Below are 17,618 nucleotides of genomic sequence, written 5' to 3'. Positions count from 1 at the left end.
ATAAGTGGCTTGGCTACCTCCAAACCCAGGAAGACCACAGACCCATCCCTGCACAAGAGTTAGATAGGAGAGGTACTAAAGTCAGCTCTGAGGAAGAACTTCCTGGGCCAGAGGTGGCTGATAGAGAGGAGGATCAAAAGGCCTCCTGCCTCAGAGATGGGTGCGGAGCTGGCTGAAGTAGTCTCCCTCTCACTTTTAACCCTACCAAGGCCCCTCCTCTAGGGGGCTGGGGGCTGCCTTCACCACATGCCCCTGACCCCAGCAAACCCAAGAATCTCACTCTGCCCAAACACACTCAAGTCCCCTTTCTTTCCACCCCTCAGGGCTCCCCAGCTTCCCTTCTGCACCAATTAAGGAATTCAAAGCTTTCAGCAGCTGAAAGGGCCAAGGCAAGACTGTGGGGTAAGGGGCAGAGCAGCGGGAGAGGGGTGTCTCAGGCCCAGGGCCGGTCCGGGATTCCCAGGATGACTCCCATTCACGCTGGGTGGTGGGGGAGGGGCGGGCCGGGGGAAGGGGCGCGGCGACGCGCACATCCGTCGCGTTTATCCACCTGGCAGCTCCAATTCGCCCGCCCGTCACTCACCCTCCGCCTCCCGGGCGCTCGCCGCCCGACCTGCCCAGGCCGCCACGCAGGCGGTGACCCCCACTCGGTGCCTTTGGGTCCTCTGCCAGCTCTCGGACCCAAGGACAGGGTCCTCAGGAGCCGCTCTCCCAGAGCTCTGTCGCCCTGGGGGACGCACACCCTCCATCCTGCCTCCGGAGCTGGGGACTGGGCCGAGGGGAGGGAGCGACCCCCTCTGTGCAGTCCTCCCGCTCCGACTGCCAGAGAGGGTCGCTCTCTTAGGGGAGGGGGTTCCTCCTTAAGGAGGAAAACGCGGGCAGAACTGGAAGGGGGACAAGGGGCAGCCCTCGGCCCCTGGGGGCGGTGCCGCGCGGGCGGCGGGGGAGGGGGCGGTGACTCAGCCGCCCTCCGCCCGCCTCCCCGGAACTTTGCAGCAGCTGGAGCCGCCGTTGCTACAGGAACCGAATGCTTTTGTTCCCCAATGTCAGGGCTGCCGGGGCAGGCGGGTGATGAGGAGGCTGCCACTCCCCGGTGGGACCCAGGTCCGGCCACACTACCCAGAGGACTTCCAGCCATCACAGGTTCGAGTCCCCTTCCTCTGTGCCACCGTCCCTGCCCCCAAGCTACTCAGGCCAAAGCCAGGTTTCTTCAAACTCCTCAGGCCCTCAGGCCCGGTGGCCCTGCTAACTCTGACCCGAGGCAAAGGGCCCTGGGAAATTCCTGATGGTGTCTGACCTCCTGGGGTCAGCAGAGGCTCTTCTGTGGCTGAGTGATTTCCCACCTGGGCTCCCCCTAACAGGCTGCCTGCCTTCGGGGACTCTGACTGGGGTTTCTTCTCTGTACTTCTCCCACCTCTGCAGCCTCTACACTTGAACCAAGACCCCAGAGACCATGGCCTGGCTTTCACTAACATCCCTCTGGCCAGAGCTGATCCCAGAGAAATATAGTGGGAAGTTGCAGGACCAAGGAGGAGATGAGGGAAACTGACAGTCACTGGCTCCCCCTGCACCCATACTTTGGGGGAAAAGTGGGGACTGGGGGCTAAAGGTGTTTCTGTCTTTATTATACTGGGGGTTGGAGTGAAGGCACTGGAACCTGTTTTTCATTTTTCTCCTTTGGGATTAGGAGTGGAGTGGAGAGGGGCCTGACCTTGGCCTTGAACAGAAACAGCCCCACACCCCTATCAATATTGAGCATTGCTAGGTGCCAGACACTCTATATAAACAACCTAACTTCATTCTCCCAACAGCTATATGAGGCAGTGATCACTGACCCATTTTATAGAGGGTCAACTGAGGCTCAGAAAGATTAAGTAGCGTGCCCATGTCACACAGCTTTTGAACGTAGGTCGTCTGACCGAAAGCTGAGTTCCTAACTACTTACTCAGCTTCATTAATTGGGGGTGGGAAGGGAGGGAGAGATGGGGGCAGATACCAGATGGAACCTCACTTTGTGTTACAGAAATGCAGACCACGCACGCACACCCCAGACTAGACATGTCCTTTTGAAGAGTGATACAGAAAGGGGGCAGAAGAGAGAGCGGAAGGAGGAGAGAGGGAAGAAGAGGGGAAGATCTCTTCTCTCAATCTTGGTCCAGAGAAGACCCTCCCTAACCTCCCCACTACCATCACCAGGACATATCCTGCGCAGAGTCCACACTGCCCCTCACCCCAGTAGCAGTGCAGAGGATACTCCCCAGGTGCTTGCTCTGTCCCAGGGTCAGGTGGATTCCCCCACAACCGACTCCATGCGCAAGCCAAGCAGAGCCCACCTTTGCCCCCAGCCCTCACCTCATGGGAAATGCCATGGGGTAGAGGCTCTCTGGCAACACCTGACCAAGCACAAACAAGCCCAACCAGGCGTCCTGGAGCCCGCGGCCAATCCTGCTGGTCTGTGCGTGAAGGCTCAAAGGACTCTTGACTTGCTGCTGGGGTGAGCCCTCCACCCCACCCCAACCCATCCCACCCCCAGAACATATGGCCTGACAACCAGGAGTGTTTGGGCATGGCTAGCACGAGGAGGCACCTGGCCTGGCCCACCAATCTCCTCTCCCCAGGGACTTCCCAGCGTCAGTCCTGCTGCCACCGCTGATGCTCTGGCTGCGGAAACCCGGGGTTGCCCGCGGGAGAAGGGGTGGCGGGTCCCGGGCTTCGGGCAGGGGGCGCCAGAGGACGCCCAGGAGCCCGGCCGGCAGCTGGCGAGGCGGGCAGGCAGGCGGCATCTCTCGGCCCGGGCGCCCCTCCCCCCGGCGGGCAACAGACCCGTCGCCTGCTCTGCACGGGCCGCGGCGCGGAGGACTTCCCCCGGCTGTGCCCTCGGACCAAGCTGACTGCGGGAGTGGCCGCCAACTTCACAGCCTACAACCCCCTCCGGATCATGCCGGCCCTGGGGCTGCGGGAGGGTGCGTCTGGTGCCCAGCTCTATGACCAGGGGTGGGAGGATAGGGATGGGGGATGGACAGATAGACTCTGGCCAAAGATGGACACGCGAGTCAGGGATGCGGGTCCAGTCGGGATCTCAGCTGGAGGGGAGGGGGCGCGGAGCAGACACGGGGGACACGGCCCCAATTCCAAGCCGGGGGGAGGGGACTTGCAGCAAGATTGGCGAGGGAAGGCGGGACTCCGGTCAGATAGATATGGGGGAGGGGGCACTAGGGGCAGAAATAGAGAAGAAGCATGGTCGGGGTACAGGCGCGGGGGAGGGTAGAAACTATGGGCAGACATGGATGGGGACAGGAAAGACTCCGGGCAGTGATGAAGTGGAGGAGAGGAGCAGGGTCCGGCATTCAGACCGTGACGGGAAATAGAGGGGGAGACACAGTTGAGCTGCAGGTTAATGGGGGGGCTCTAATAAAGGTGGGGGGCGCACTGCCCGGATCCAGGCCGAGATAGGGAAAGACTCGAGACAGCAAGCACGGTCTGTGTCAGAATTCTGGAGGGGGAGACTTTAGCATAGATGGGTAAGAGGGTCGGTCCAGGCTGGGGGAGGGGGGGGCCGAGATTAGAGATTCACCAGCGATTAAGGGGGCCTCGGCCCTAGGTTTGGGAGTTCCCCAGAAGATGGGGGTGGGCGAACGCTGAACGAACTCAGTTCGGGCTGGGGGAGAATTCAGCAGAGACGGGTTAGGAGAGCGCCCCGAGTCCGGGCCGGTGCGGAAACTCGGGACCGCGCCGGCAGGGCTCGGTGCGAGGCCAGGTCGGGGTCTGGGGCCGAGCACTCACCTGGGCGCCGTCAGCAGCAGGAGCGGGGGCCGGCGCTGGCGGGGGCGGCCACGGGGCGCAAGTTTGCCATCCCTAAGTCGGGGACCGGGCCGGGCGCAGGGCAGGTAGCTGCAGCCGCGCGGAGGGCCGAGGCTCCCGCTCTCCCGGGCGGCGGGTGCAGAAAAGGCGCCGCGGAGCAGCGCGGGGCGGGCGGGCGGGCGGGCGCCGGGCCGGGCGCGGGCTCCTGCCGCCGCCGCCGCCGCCGCCGCCGCCGCCGCCTCCTTGCCGCGCCGCCCCCCGCTCCCCCGCTCCCCCGCCCCGAGCACCGCCCGCGCTGCGCGCCGCCTCCTATTTGCGGGCGGCGGCCGCAGCCCCGGGCTCTGAGAGCCGGTGCCGCATCCTCCTCGGTCTCTGACCGCCGCCGCAGCTGCCGCCGAACCCGGTTCCTCCGGCCGCTCCGGCCGCTGCCCGCAGCGCGCGCCGGGCCGAGTGACGGCCGAGGCGGGACGCGGCGCCTGCGCGGGCCGGGCCCGGGAGGGGGCGCGCGCCGGGCCGGGCGCGAGGAGCCGCGGGAGAAGGGGCGGGGGGCGGGGGGCGGGGGCGACGCGCGCCGCCTCCTGTTAAAGGGGGAACAGCGCCAGCCGAGCCGATCGCGCCCCCCACCTCCCCGCCTTAGGCCCCAGGCGCCGGCGCGGGAGAAGCCCTGGGTAAGCCCCCGCCCAGCCCGCTGCTTCTTGGACCGCAGAATGAGGCGATCCGCGACGCCCCTCCAGCTATACCCATGCCGGAGGCTTGTCGCGCCGCCAGGGTGTCCCGGGCCCTGCAGGCTGAAGCATTTGCTCACCTTCCCATGTGCATTGCATATTGCATGTCCCTGTGCATGCAGGTGCCAGTCATGTGCGCTGAACTTTGCATATGCATACAGGTGCCCTAAGTGTGCACTGCCATGTTGCCTGGGTAGGTGCATGCAAGTGCCACACACATGCACGGTGTATTAACATGTGCCCAAGTCCTGAATGCATGTTGCTTGTTCCTGTGCGCAGGGATGCTGTATGTATGCAAGCTTACAGGTGCCACATGTGTGCTGAGGACTGTGGGTAACTCATGTAGCAGCCACATATGTATACTGCAATGTGACATGTTTGATGCATACTGTAAACTGCAATGTTGCACGTCCTTAGGCACGGGGATGCTACACGTGTGCAGTGTGTTACATGTTTTCCTGAGTCCCTGTCTATTCCCACAAGTGCCTTTCCCTGTGCCAGGGGCGCCCCCATGTTGCATCTGTTTGTGTAGAAGCAGCAGAGATGTACAGACCCACCCCTTCCCCATCTTGGCACTAAGCCCAGAAACAGTTGGGTGGGGCCTGAGCCCTCATGGTTCAGGCGGTACACAGGGAGATGCCCATGGTTCAGGGCTCTGGTCAGGCAGTTTGTGGCCTGGGCATGTTGCCATCAGTAAGGTAGGCCGACCAGGGACGCACCATTGCAGCCCACACAAGTAGGTTAATCCCATGGCTTTGGTCAGAGGAGAAACCAGCAGAGGGCATCTTTGCAATAAGGGTGGGATGGTTTCAGCTTTGCAATGAGGGTGGGATGGTTTCAGGACCATACTTTTTGAAGGTTCACTAGCCAGGAAGGGCCAAATTTTCAGTGCAAAGAAGTCGTCATTTCAGCAAATACCAACCCCACCTCTCCACTGATGCCCCTTAAGTTGTGTCACCCTCGAGATGGGGCAAGAAGAGAAGAGCCTACCTCTTCCCAGGGGCAGTACCAGGAAGAGGCATAGAACCGCCCTCTTTTCCCTCCTTCTGTCCCTCCCACCTCCAGCAGCCTCGTTGACATTTGTTGTGAGTGATTGTGAGAGATTATTGACTTTAATGGAAGGAGGTAATAAGGGGCGATGAAGGAATCTCACCTGTCACCTTAAGAGAATTTATGAGGCCTTATGAGGCAGGGAGGAGGGCTGGGCCGGCACCTTCCCTTTCGCTGTGGATGCCCAAGGAGGCCTGTGCCTTGGGCCTAGCACTGGCAAGCAAGGCTCCTAGGGTTTGCTAGGCACCCTCAAACACAGTCAGACATCTCTGGATTTCAAGGCTCAGCTGCTATGTGAAAGCCAGGCCAGGCAGGCCTTGCCAGCTGCAAAGTATGTTGAAAGCCACCCCAGGGCAGTGGGAAATCCGGGCCCCCTCCTTACATGGGCACTGGGAGGGGCAATGGGGTTGCTAGACTGGGGCTTCAAGGAGGTGGGCAAAAGTGGGGAAAATGGTGGAGACATGGGTTGCCCACAAGGATGCAAGCCCCTTAGAAATCTCCAGGACCCTGTCCAAAGCTCCAGCCCCCTCCTCTCCTACAGGGAGCTTGCTTCCCTCTTTATGAATATTCATGATCATTAGCATATTAGAGACCCGGAGCCCAGAGAAACCTAGGCAGGTCTCTTGCAGATGTGATGCAGCTGGATGCCTGAGGCCCCCCCTCCTCCTTCCCCAGGATGCAGCTGGGTGAGAGGTGATAGGAGGGACTGGCCCCAGATCGACAGCAGCGTTTTTGTCTCTCTGTTCCTCGCTAGCCTTCTGACTTCTTGACCCCTTCTATCAGCCACAAAAATGTATGCCCAAGGAAGCATAGGTAGACAGAGTGAGGGACTGACAGAGATGGTGTCCCTTAGCCGGGGGCTCAGTAGGGGCAAGGTGGGGAGGTCAGCAAGGCAAAGGGGGTTGTGGGAGCTGTGTGGGGAGAGCAGGACCTCCCCAGGGTTGTACAGGAGTGAGCAGGCGAGACTAGGGCTGACCTCTGGAAGGCTCTCCCTGGAGGCACCTCTCTGCATCAGGGTTTCCCCACCTCCTTTCCCAGGAGCCCCTGCCCTTCCAGAATCACTCTGGTAATAATGCCGCCCAGGAGGACTTGGAGTAATTACAAATCGTTTCCATATTCAAATCCAGCTGGTTGAAGATAAATTACTTCTCTGATGCTCGGGCGGGGGTGAAAAGAGCAAGTCTTAGCCCCAGGAGGGGCCTCCAGGGAGCCTGGGGCAGAGACTGGGCATGGGAAAGGGCACCGGCCAGAGCTTGAGCACAGAGGGCTTGAGCAGAATAAAGGGACATCCCTCTGAACCCCCTAAGCTGGACCAAGAACAATCACTTCAGCCCTTTAGCCCCACTGGGGCCCCCTCTGGAACCTCTGATGGGATTATGGGGATCCACTCCACAAGGGCAACTGCCTTGCTGTCACCCTGCCATGCTAGATGACCTTGAGAAAGTCCCTTCAGCTTTCTGGGCCTCTGTTTCCTTATCTGGGAAATGGTATAAATGATCTCAGTCTGGGATCCAGTGAGATAAAAGATGGATTAGCAAGGGTTATGTCCCTGAAGGGGCCTTTCTAAGTAATTATTTTATTACCAATTAATATTTTTGTCAACAATAACAACCATCAATGGCCCAGTTGGAAGGCAGACAGCCCTCAAGGCCTAAGCCGGTGGGGCTGCTCAGGAGAGGATGGTGTGTCGAGGAAGGGAGCTGCCCTGGCCTCACCCGCTTGGCCTCAGCCTTGCCTCCCGCTGGGCTGGCCGCTGCTATGCTTCGTTGCCCTTTAAACAGATGAGAAAATGTTCTTCTTCCCTTCCCAATGATTTATTTGGCCCAGAGCCTAGGCAGGTTTCCTTCCAGCCAGTGGGACCTAGGAGCACCCCTCACTCAGCCCTGTTCACCACTGCCATTCAACTAAGCACCGTCCAGGGCCACCCAAAGCTGTGGGTGCCAAGGTCTCCTTCCAGTCCCGCTCCTACCCCATACACCTATCAGGCGCTCATAACCTGTCCCTAAAGACACCCAAATCCATGTGACAATCTTCTGCCCCAGAGTTCCTATGACCAACACCTGAGAGCTCTGAATGGCATGCATCCTGGAGGCCATCCTGGAAAAGGTAGACTGGCCTTCTCTGCCTGTGGGAAATCCTTCGTGTCTAGCTTCCATCCTTCCTGCTGCAGATGCCAAAGGGGTTAGGAGCCTGGGGCAACCCAGGTAGGGTGTTTGTCATTTTCTTGCTGCTGCAGATTGGGGAAAGAAGGGAGGATGCCTTGCTCACTAGCCAAATCTTCCCAGAAATGCCTGGTTTGTGTGCAACTCCTTGAGCAGCACCTGCATTCTCTGGTCCCCGGCCCCTAGGGCAGAGGATAGAGCAGCCCTTTAGGGTCTTGGGTGATCTTTACATACGTGCCTCATACCAGAGGATGCACACAAGTGTATATAGAGCCTGGCGCCTTTATTCATTTATTCAACAAATATTTATTGAGTCTACTATGTTCTAGGCACTGGGATCCTGGCCATCAGCAAGTCTTGTTGCTTCTACCTCCCAAAATATCCCACATCTATCCACTCTTTACATCCCCACTGCCAACAGGGGAGTCCACGCCACCATCATCCAGTGCCCAGATTCTCCCTTACTTAATTTCTGGGCTTCCACTCCTACCTCCCCCACCTCAGTCCATTCTCCTGGATCCCACTGAACTGAGCCATCTCTTTAAAAGTGTAAATCAGGGCACCTCTTAAGCCTGCTAGTGGCTTCCCACTGCACTTGACAATGTGGCCTTCCAGACCCTGCATAGCCTGGCCCTTAGCAGCCTTTCAGACCTATCTCCAGTCCCCTACCCCCACCCCACACCATGCTGCAGCCACACAGTTCTCCTTGCTGCTCTTAGAAAACTCCAAACCCTTCCCCCGGCAATTCCCATGGCTGACTCCTTATCAAGAAGGTCTCAGCTCCAAGGTCACTTCCTCCAGGGAGCCTCCCCTGACCACACCTCTAAAATAGCCCTACCCCACCCCCAGGTGCTTCATCCCATACCCCTGTTATATTTCCTTGGCAATACTCATTGCTCTGAAAATATGTTGTTTATTTACACACATGTAACTTGTTGCCCCCCTGGACTGTGAGTTCTGTGAAGTCAGGGACCTTGTCCATCCATTCACAGCTGGGGCCCGTGGCACCCACCACCAGGTACAAGGTAAGTAGTCAGCAAATATTCACTGAGTGAATGAATGGTGAAATGGCAAGCAGACACCTTGCCCTCACAGAGCTTTTGATCTGTGACTCTTGACTGATGTTTATGCAGTAAAACACTGGTTCACAGTTTCCCATGTGATGAACCAGAAGACTTCAGGCTCCGAAGCCACACAGATCTGGATTCCTGCCTCTGTCCCCTCACCGGTTGTGTGACCTTGGGCAGATCACTTATGATATCCAAGCCTCAGTTTTCTCTTCTGTAAAATGGAAACAATGATTCCAACTTAGCAGAGCTGATGTGGGTCACATCAGATGAAAAAGAGGAAGTGTCTCACACAGTGCTATGCCCAGATGTCATCTGCATATAGATGTCATCTGCATGAATGTGGGCCCGTTTCAGACTTACTAGGACTATGAGCTGTTCCAGGTTCTGGGGACACAGAGATAACTCAGAATTGGGGCCCTGACCTTAACACCTTCCCAGCAACCCCCATATCCCCAAAAGGGAGAGAGGTGTACCAGCGGGAGCTCTTTTCTGCTGAGATCATTGCAGATAAGGAGGCAGGAGCCAAGGTTTTGCCAGTGTGATGGGGACAGTGTGTGGGGGGATCCCTGCAGAGAAACTGAATCTGGATCCACTTCTCTGCAGCACCTCTTCTCCTTATTTGGAAGTTCCTCTCCCTTTTCAGCCTTGCATGTCTGTGTAAACACACACACACACCATTCATGTACAGATAAAGCCATATCTACACACTGACACAGTTGCTGGCCCATAGACGTATATATACACTTGACACAACCCCAGGACATAAGCCCCCTCCATTTTTCTGGTCCGATGGGTATCTGTCTGGCTTATTTATTAGTCCCATCACCTCTGGCTCTAGACTGAGGTCAGACACAGTCCCTCACAGGAGGGAGCCCAGGCACTCCCCCTTAGTAAATTCTTCCTGAGGTCTAATCCCACACTCCCCTGCTATAGGTCTTAAGGTCAGTGAGCCCTGGCAGCCATTCCAGACGGCCGGGATGACAGCACCATACCCTGTACCCACACCCGAGGCTGGTGGATATTCAGGGGGCAAAGGCGCCTGAGAAGAGCTGCTCCCAGCTTCCTGCCATGGGCGGGGGTGAGGAGCATCCCTCAGGGAGGGGCTGGGACACTCTAAGCAGGCATGGGGCACGCTGGCAGTGGGGGAGGGCCCGTGTGTTCCACCGCCTGGGATGCCCCAGGTCCTCTCTCCTGGACTCTGTGCCACCTGGATCCTGCTGAACTGGGCTTGTGCCAAGCAGGACACATGGGCTTAGCAGGCAGGGGTGCAGGGACCTAGAGGTTTGGAGGCACGGGCTTATCCAGCCAAGCCCCTCTGTGGGCCTGACACTCTGCCAGCTGCTCTGCACCTATTGTTCAAATGATCCCTCAGAACAACCCTTGCAATCGGTCTGGTCACCCGCATTTCACAGATAAGGAAGCTGCTTTACAGAGAGACTGAGACAAGAGCCAGGCCTCTGCCCCATTCAGGGTTTGCTAGAGGCCCTGCTTCAGTTCTGCCTCATTCTGCCTCGGCCTGGTCCTCCTTGCCACCTCCCAGAGGACAGACCAAGCACCAACTTTTGAAACAATTTATTTCGGGATTAGAGTTGATCTTCCAAAGAAGACCAGCTCCCTTGGGGTGAGAGATTTGGTCGGTGGGGGTCTGACTCCCAGGGCTCGACACCTGCTAGAAGAGGCTGAGGCTGGACACCTAGGTTTTGGGGGAGGCAACCAGAGTTGCTGAGGGTGCTGAGAAGGACAAAATGCAGGACCAGTGACACCTACATGCCTCCTTGGTTGGCACAACCACACTTCTCACAGGACCACACGATGACACACCCCAGGAGGACATCTGTCCCTCTTGCTGGAGAGAAACATACACTAACTCATGCTGGCAATAAAGCAATCACTGCAGGGTTGGGGGGATTGCTTCTGGCTTACCACCAACCCTGGCACAACTCTGACCTCAGAGGGTCCCAGGCTTGGGGGTGAAGCCTGTGGATGGGGCGGGGGTAGGGGTGTAAGATTCCCGAACCTTGTGGTTGGAGGGAAGGGCCCTGGAGCACCTCGCCAAGTGAGTGTTCTGTGTGTCAGAGTGGGAGTGAGTGGGGCTGAGCTCCGGTACACGTGTGGGTGGTTGTGTGCGTCAATGTGTAGGGGGAGAGTCTGTGTGTGTATATGGTGTGCCTGTGTGCAGGTTTCGTGTGTGTCTGCCTAGGCTTTGTACGTCAGAAGCCTGGACCTGGCTCTGGGATCTCTGCTGCATGTGCGTGTGTGTGCCTTTGTTTGCAGGGTATGTGGTGTATTCATGCATTTCTTTCTCTGTCTGTGCGTGTGTGTGGTGTAGAATGCATACACACCTACGATGCTGGGGTTTGGCATCCACTCAGTGTCTGGGCGAATGTGAGGTGTACTGACAGGGCAGTGTTTGCGTGTCATTGGAGTTTGTGTGCAGCCAGAGTGTGATGTTTCCTGGGGTTCAGTGTGTGCCTTAACCCGTGTGTGGGGGGGGGGGGGAGGGGGAAAGTGTTTGCAGGCCTGTGTGTGTCTGTGCCTTTGGTTAGTCAGGGTGCCTGGCGTTTGCAGGCCCAAGTGTGACTGCGTCTGCATGTCAGTGGTATGTGTCTGTGCCAGCCTGTGGTGCGTGTCTCTGTGTGTGCCTGGCAATGCTGGCAGGCCCTCGACTTCCAGTGAGGTCAGTGTGTGATACTGTTGGGTATGTGTCTCTGGGTGTCCTATATCTGTGTCTGGATGAGGGGTTTGGATCCACTGTGGTGCATGTCTGCAGATCTGTACCTGTGGCCTTGGGATTCTTGTCTTTGGAGACTTTGGGAACTAATCCTTCCCTGGAAGCCCCCCACCCCCTCCTATTCCCAGGCTGAATCCTCCATCGGGCCCTCCCTTACAACCAGCTTGGCCAGCTTGGAGCCTGACTTTCCACTGGAGGTCCCGCTCCTGAGGGAACCCTGAGGCTGCACAGCCACCGGATCAAGGTCACATATGGGGGGACAGAGGCTCCCACTCCTATGGTGCCCTTACCCCTTACCCTCACAAAGGGCCCCACCGCCGGAAGCCGCCCGCGCTCCCACACCTTGTGCAGGTCTCCCCTGAAATGAATTTTAATTTCCGCTCAGGGCAGGCGGCGTCGTGAGTCCTGAGCCCGTGGCGGCGGCGGCGGCGCGGGTGTGGGGCCGCGCGGCCGGGAGCGGGCGGAAGAGAGCGCGAATTTGAATTTCAAAGGCATCTGGGGCCCAAGTGCTTCTGCGTTGCCCGATTGTGTGTGTGGTGCTTTTGTGTGTCCGCGAATGCGCGCGTGCGTGTGTGGCGTGTGTCTGGGTGTTTTATGACTGTCCTCCGTGAGGCCGTGTGTGAGCCCTTGCGTGGGCTGTGAGTGCGGCAGGGAGCGCGGTGTCCGTGGGCCGCCTGTCGGTGTGTCTGTGCGTGCTTGTGCGCTAGCCTTTGCCTCTGCGAGTGCGTATTTTTAGGACCGAGTCTGTCTATATGAGCCTGTGTCTGTGTGTGTGCGCTCCCGGCCCTGCGTGTGTCTGTGAGCGTCTGCCGGGGCGCGTGTGTGCTCAGACCCCCGCGGTGGTGTGCGGGTGTGTCCGTGTGTCTCTGCACGTGCAGGCGAGCGTTCCCATCTGTGTGTGTGCATCTGAGTCTGGGCTATGTGTGACTCAGGGACGAGTCTATGAGCCTGCCTGTGCCTTTGAGCCGATACCTGTGTGTGACTCAGGGACGAGTCTATGAGCCGATACCTGTGTGTGCTTGGGTGTCTGTGTCGTGGTGTGTCCCTGCAAGCGTTTGTGCCTGCAGGTGCTGGAGTGTGTAGCTGTGGGAATGAGTGCGTGTGAGTGTGCGGAAGGGGCACCGCGCGAGGGAGCGCGGGTGCGGAAGGCTAAGCGAGCCCGCGCCCTCCACGGACGGTGCCACCACCCCCTCCCTCCGCCCCGCGCTATGTGCCCCTGTGTGCCCGCGCCGCCGGGGCCGTCTCTGGGCTCCGGGAAGGGGCTGAGCGAGCGGCCCTTTCCTCCCAGGGACCCCGGGCCCGCCGCCAGCCCTGGGCACACCCGCCCCTTCCTCCAGCGGCCCCGCTCGCTGACCCACGGGCACTCAGTGGGCACTCGGGAGGCAATGGCCGAAGAGGATGGGCAGTTAGCGGGAGGGACCGAGTGGCGCCGGCTTCACGCTCATTCTGCTGAGGGCTTGGGGGCAGCTCATCAGTCTTCCGCAATGGGCCTGCTCGCTGTGAGATCTTCGCTGTCTTGTGGCTGAGCTGGAGACTCAAGCTAGAGTGCAGGAGGGACCACCCGGGTCCGAGGCAGCGCCATCCCTGAGCAGATGCATGCACACGCTGCCATAATTCAGACACACCACATTCCCCAGCACAGTTGACCCAGCACAGAAGTCTGGGACAGGCCCCTGACATCGGGCTCAGGGACAAGCCCACCAGTGCACACCCAGGAGTGCACACATACACACACAAACACATACACCCCTGACCCAGAGACTCAGCAAGTCTGTGCACACCCCACACTCAAACAACCCCATTTCTCCCTGGATCTTGGACGGACCCTGTGGGGTGAAGAAGGCCAAGACTCAGAAGTCCCAGAGAATAAGGGCAGCCTTGAGTCACTCAGTGTCCCCTCTACTCTGATGGGCTTTGGAGAACCAGAGGTGGTTCACCCTACATCCTACCTCCCTGAAGCTCTCAGTCAAGGGTTAGCAGGAAAAAGCAGACCCCAAATCCAGTCATTTCCATCAGGTGCCACACCACAGCCAGAAGCAGGCAAGGGTCAGGGGCTGCCTCTTCATAGGGATGCTCCCCCCGGCCAACCCCCCGCCACAGAAAACTGGCTGGGCACGGGGAGGTGATGTCAGGATGTCCAAAGGACAGTAAAGGAGGAACTACAGATGGAATGATGGTTTCGCGGCCTCCTTCCCTGCCAGATTGGGAGCATTTCGAGAAGAGGTGTGGGCTGACTCCTCCCAGTAATGCTCAGCTACAGGCCTGGCACCAAGGGTCTGCTCCATTTAAAACACTTATTGACGGAATGAAGGAAAGAAGTAAATGAGTCAGAGAATGCAGGACCACTTAAGAAGGGAGTGAGCACTGTACAGAAGAGGCAGAAATAGTATACCCAGGCTGTATGCATGGCTGTGTGCGTGTGTGTGTGTGTGGTGCTTATGCTTGAGGGAAGATGTGCGAAATGAAGGTTAGGCTGGAAATACATCACTGAGGGCCTTGTAAGCAAAACCAGAGGTAGATTTTATTCTGAAAGCAAAAGAGGTCTATGAAGGGTTTTGGACAGGAATGAATCATAGCCAAGTTTGTTTCAGAAACAACTGGGGCAATGGAAGGTGGATTTGAGGAGTCAAGATTGAAAAAGGGGACTGGATGGAGGCTCATTCATTCATTCATTCAAGTAATATTTATTGGGAGCTTACTAAAAGTGTCCAGCACTGAGTGAATCGAACAGACACAATCAGTCGAACAGTTCCAAGACTCCAAGGAACTTCTAGAACCTGACCACATAACTGCTGTGTTTATCTGGAGTTCACCTTCCAGTGGGGAAAGGGAGGCAGACACAAACACCTAAATATATGGAATGCATGTGTGGACAAGTGCAAAGAGGGAAAATAGTGTCCAGCAAGGGTGCAGAAGTGGTGGATGAGAATGGGGGCTGTTTTAGGAAAGGAGGTCAAGGGAGATGTCTCTGAGAAGGTGACATCTGAGCAGACCCCTGAGGTACGTGAGGGATATTTAGAGGAAGAGCTGTTCAAATAGGGGAAATTGCAAGTGCAAAGGCCCTGAGGGGGAGTGTGCCATTTACTCAGATGGGGAAAGACTTGTGGGAAGTCGATGATTTCTATTTTAGACATGCTGCATTGAGGTGCCTTCAGGACATCTAGAGACAGTGTCCAGGAAACAGGAGAGATCTGGGTAAAGATAGGGATTAAAGAGGCCGGGTGCAGTGGCTCACACCTGTAATCCCAGCATTTTGGGAGGCCAAGGGGGGAGGATCACTTGAGCCCAGGAGTTTGAGACCAGCCTGGGCAACATAGTGAGACCCCTTCTCTGCAAAAAAATAAGATTAGCCAGGTATGGTGGTGCACCTTTGTAGTCCCAACTACTCAGGAGGCTGAGGCAAGAGGATTGCTTGAGCCTAGGAGTTCAAGGCTACAGTGAGCCATGATCACTGCCTGGATAGAGTAAGACGGGGCAGAGCAAGACCCCAACTCTAAAATATAAATGATAGGGAGTGAAGAGAATTGAACCTTGGGAACTGACGCAGAGGATAACTGCAGGGAGGGGAAGAGGGAGCAACCTGAGGTGTGAGAGTCAATTGTGGGGAGACTGGATGCTAGGGATGGGGAGTGGGGAGTGGAGACCATGTGACTAATGTGGTGTCCCCAGAATGGTCCTGAGAACAGCTGCTCCCCCTCCCAATCCTACCCAGCTGCCGGGGATAAAGCTGGGGCTATTTCATCACATTTCAGACGGGTTCAGTGGTATGCTGGTACAATTTAACAACTGGCTTGGGGGCGGGGAAGTGCAGCCCTGATTTGCAGCATTTGCCAATTTCCATAGTGTAAATCCTCCCATGATGGCCAATTTACATTACCAATGTGAAGTTAACTGGCTGGCAAAATTCCTAAGAATTTAACAGTCAGCTCTCACGAGCTGGTATGGGCTGGCTCTAGCACCTTCTCCAGACCCTTTCCAGAGAGATGGGGAAGGGCAGAAAGCCTAGGGTGGCGGTGGGGGGATTTGCCTTTCAGTTGGAGGAAAGCATTCTGGCCTCCCCATCTTCCCTCTCAACACCCAAGTCATTCCCCAGAAAGAAGCTCTGGAAACCTCTTCTTTGTTCCCACTGCTCCTCCAGTTCTAACTAACAATTTGGCATCCTGCCTAGGCCCTCTTTCCATTGCATTTCCTACTTAAACTATGGGCTGGGCTGGGCGTGGTGGTGCATGCCTATAATCCCAGCACTTTGGGAGGCTGAGGCAGGCAGATCACTTGAGCCCAGGAGTTTGAGACCAGCTTGGGCAACATGGCGAGACCCCGTCTGTAATAAAAATACAAAAATTAGCCAGGCATGGTGACGCACGCCAATAGTCCCTCCTACTTGGGAGGCTAAGGCAGGAGGATCATTGAGCCTGGGAAGTCAAAGCTGCAGTGAGCCAAGATCACTGCACTGCACTGCACTCCAGCCTGGGCAACAAGAGTGAGAACCTGTCTCAAAGAAAAAAAAAATGTGGGCTGATACCACACCCCCACCCACTCTCCCTGCTTCCCTTCTTTAGAAGCAGATGCCAGAGAGCCACGGGCCATGTCATCTTCACCCACAGCCAGAGCACCGCTCTGGTCAGTGTAAACAGATGGCCTGGATGTTTGGCCCAGCTCTGCCACCAGCTCCCAGGAGTTTCCTCGCCCTATCTGTTATCAGTTTCCCCATCTGTAAGGTGTTGGCAAGTGCTAGCCTCTCCAAAGACCCTTTCAACTGTGAGATTCTGCAATTTCTATCACTCCCTGTCTCAGCCCTGATGGCAGCTCGGGGCCTTCTCTCTCAAACAACCATTTCCCCAGCCTCCTAGACCCTCCCTTCTCCAGCGGCCCCCCACTGCCTCTGACTCCCCAGGCTCCCGGATAAGGGGCCCAACTAATTACATTAGGATTTCATGCTAATTAGCAAACAATTACACGGGCAAATTGGTGCCTAATTTGGAGCAATAATGACAGCTCCATTGGCCGAGGAACATAGCTGCAGACAAGACTGCTCCCCTGGCCTGGTCCTATCAGGGCCACTGGAGGATGGGAGCCAGCTTTCGGCTCTAATCTGAGCCAAGGCCTGCAGTTCTCCTTGTAGGATCTTTAGGCAGCTGTTTGTGCTGATTACATGGTCAGCCCAGGCCTGTGCTAAGTGAAGAGGGTAGAGGAAAGGGAGGGAAGGTGAAAGTGGGGGTGGAGGGGCACTAAGGCCTGCAGGGCTCGCTTCAGTGAGAAGATGGGGAAGATCTGGGGAGGCAGGGCAGAGGGACGACAGCATGGGGAAGGGGAACAGTAATTAATGTGAACAACGGCTTGGATGCTAGAATGAGCCATAGGAACTTATGAACAGCTCCTATGGAGAAACCAGGTGGGCCAGAGCACAGGAAGGTAGGGGAGCTGAGGTCACAGAGGTATATAGGGCCAGACTGGGACTGTCATTCCAGGAAATTTAAACATTCTCCTGGAGGCCTTGGGAGCTACTGAGGCTTCAGGGTGGAAGGAGTAGACTGTGCTGGGACTCATCTTAAACTCAGGATCTTGGATCACCAGCAGCCATCCATCCCACCTCCAGCCTGCCATGGGGTCCCATTTGGTTTGCCCTCTTAACATCTCTAGAACCCACCATCCTTGTTCAGGACCACAGATACCAGAGCGGTAGCTGCCAGTCCTGTCCCCCCACCATTCCTGTCCGTGTTTTCTCCACGTGACTACTCTATGGCACAAACCTGCCTCCTATTCCTCCCCTGCTTAAACCCTCAATGTCTCCCCAGTGCCCTCAGAATAAAGTTCCAACCCGCTGTAGACCGCCCAGCTTTCCCTCCCTTCTTACCTCTGCATCCACCCTGTTCCCTGGGAGCTAGATACCATTTACAGATCGTGCCAGGCTCTTTCACACCTCCAAGCCTTTGGCCGTGCTGTTCCCTCTGCCCAGATTGCTTTCCCAGCACCCCTTTTTTGTTACCAAATGCATCCTCCCAGGCTCCCTCTTCTGCCTCCCAGATTTCCCCAGGAAGTATCAATTCTTCTCTCCCCTGGGCTCTGTTTGTAAACTCCT

General features: G+C 57.0%; 1 protein-coding gene across 15 annotated transcripts in view; it reads right to left on the bottom strand.

Annotated features, from left to right (window-relative positions):
• The window catches only part of ADGRB2 (adhesion G protein-coupled receptor B2), a 36,991-nt gene extending 33,055 nt beyond the window's left edge, over positions 1–3,936 (bottom strand). For 13 of the 15 annotated variants that reach the window (XM_055390391.2, XM_055390407.2, XM_055390399.2 and 10 more), the window contains exon 1: positions 584–1,153. In XM_055390391.2, coding sequence (XP_055246366.2) covers positions 584–1,138 — 555 coding nt within the window. In that variant the 5' untranslated portion in view covers positions 1,139–1,153. Of the gene's footprint in view, positions 1–583; positions 1,154–3,783 lie in introns of those variants that run through there. The other 2 variants (XM_019014288.4, XM_019014330.4) reach the window with 2 other exon arrangements.
• Between the last annotated feature and the right edge of the window lie 13,682 nt (positions 3,937–17,618).

Source organism: Gorilla gorilla, chromosome 1 (genome assembly GCF_029281585.2).
Source record: "Gorilla gorilla gorilla isolate KB3781 chromosome 1, NHGRI_mGorGor1-v2.1_pri, whole genome shotgun sequence".
Taxonomy (NCBI): Eukaryota; Metazoa; Chordata; class Mammalia; order Primates; family Hominidae; genus Gorilla; species Gorilla gorilla.
The sequence above is the reverse complement of the archived record's forward strand: the minus strand, read 5'-3'. Positions and strand labels throughout refer to the sequence as shown.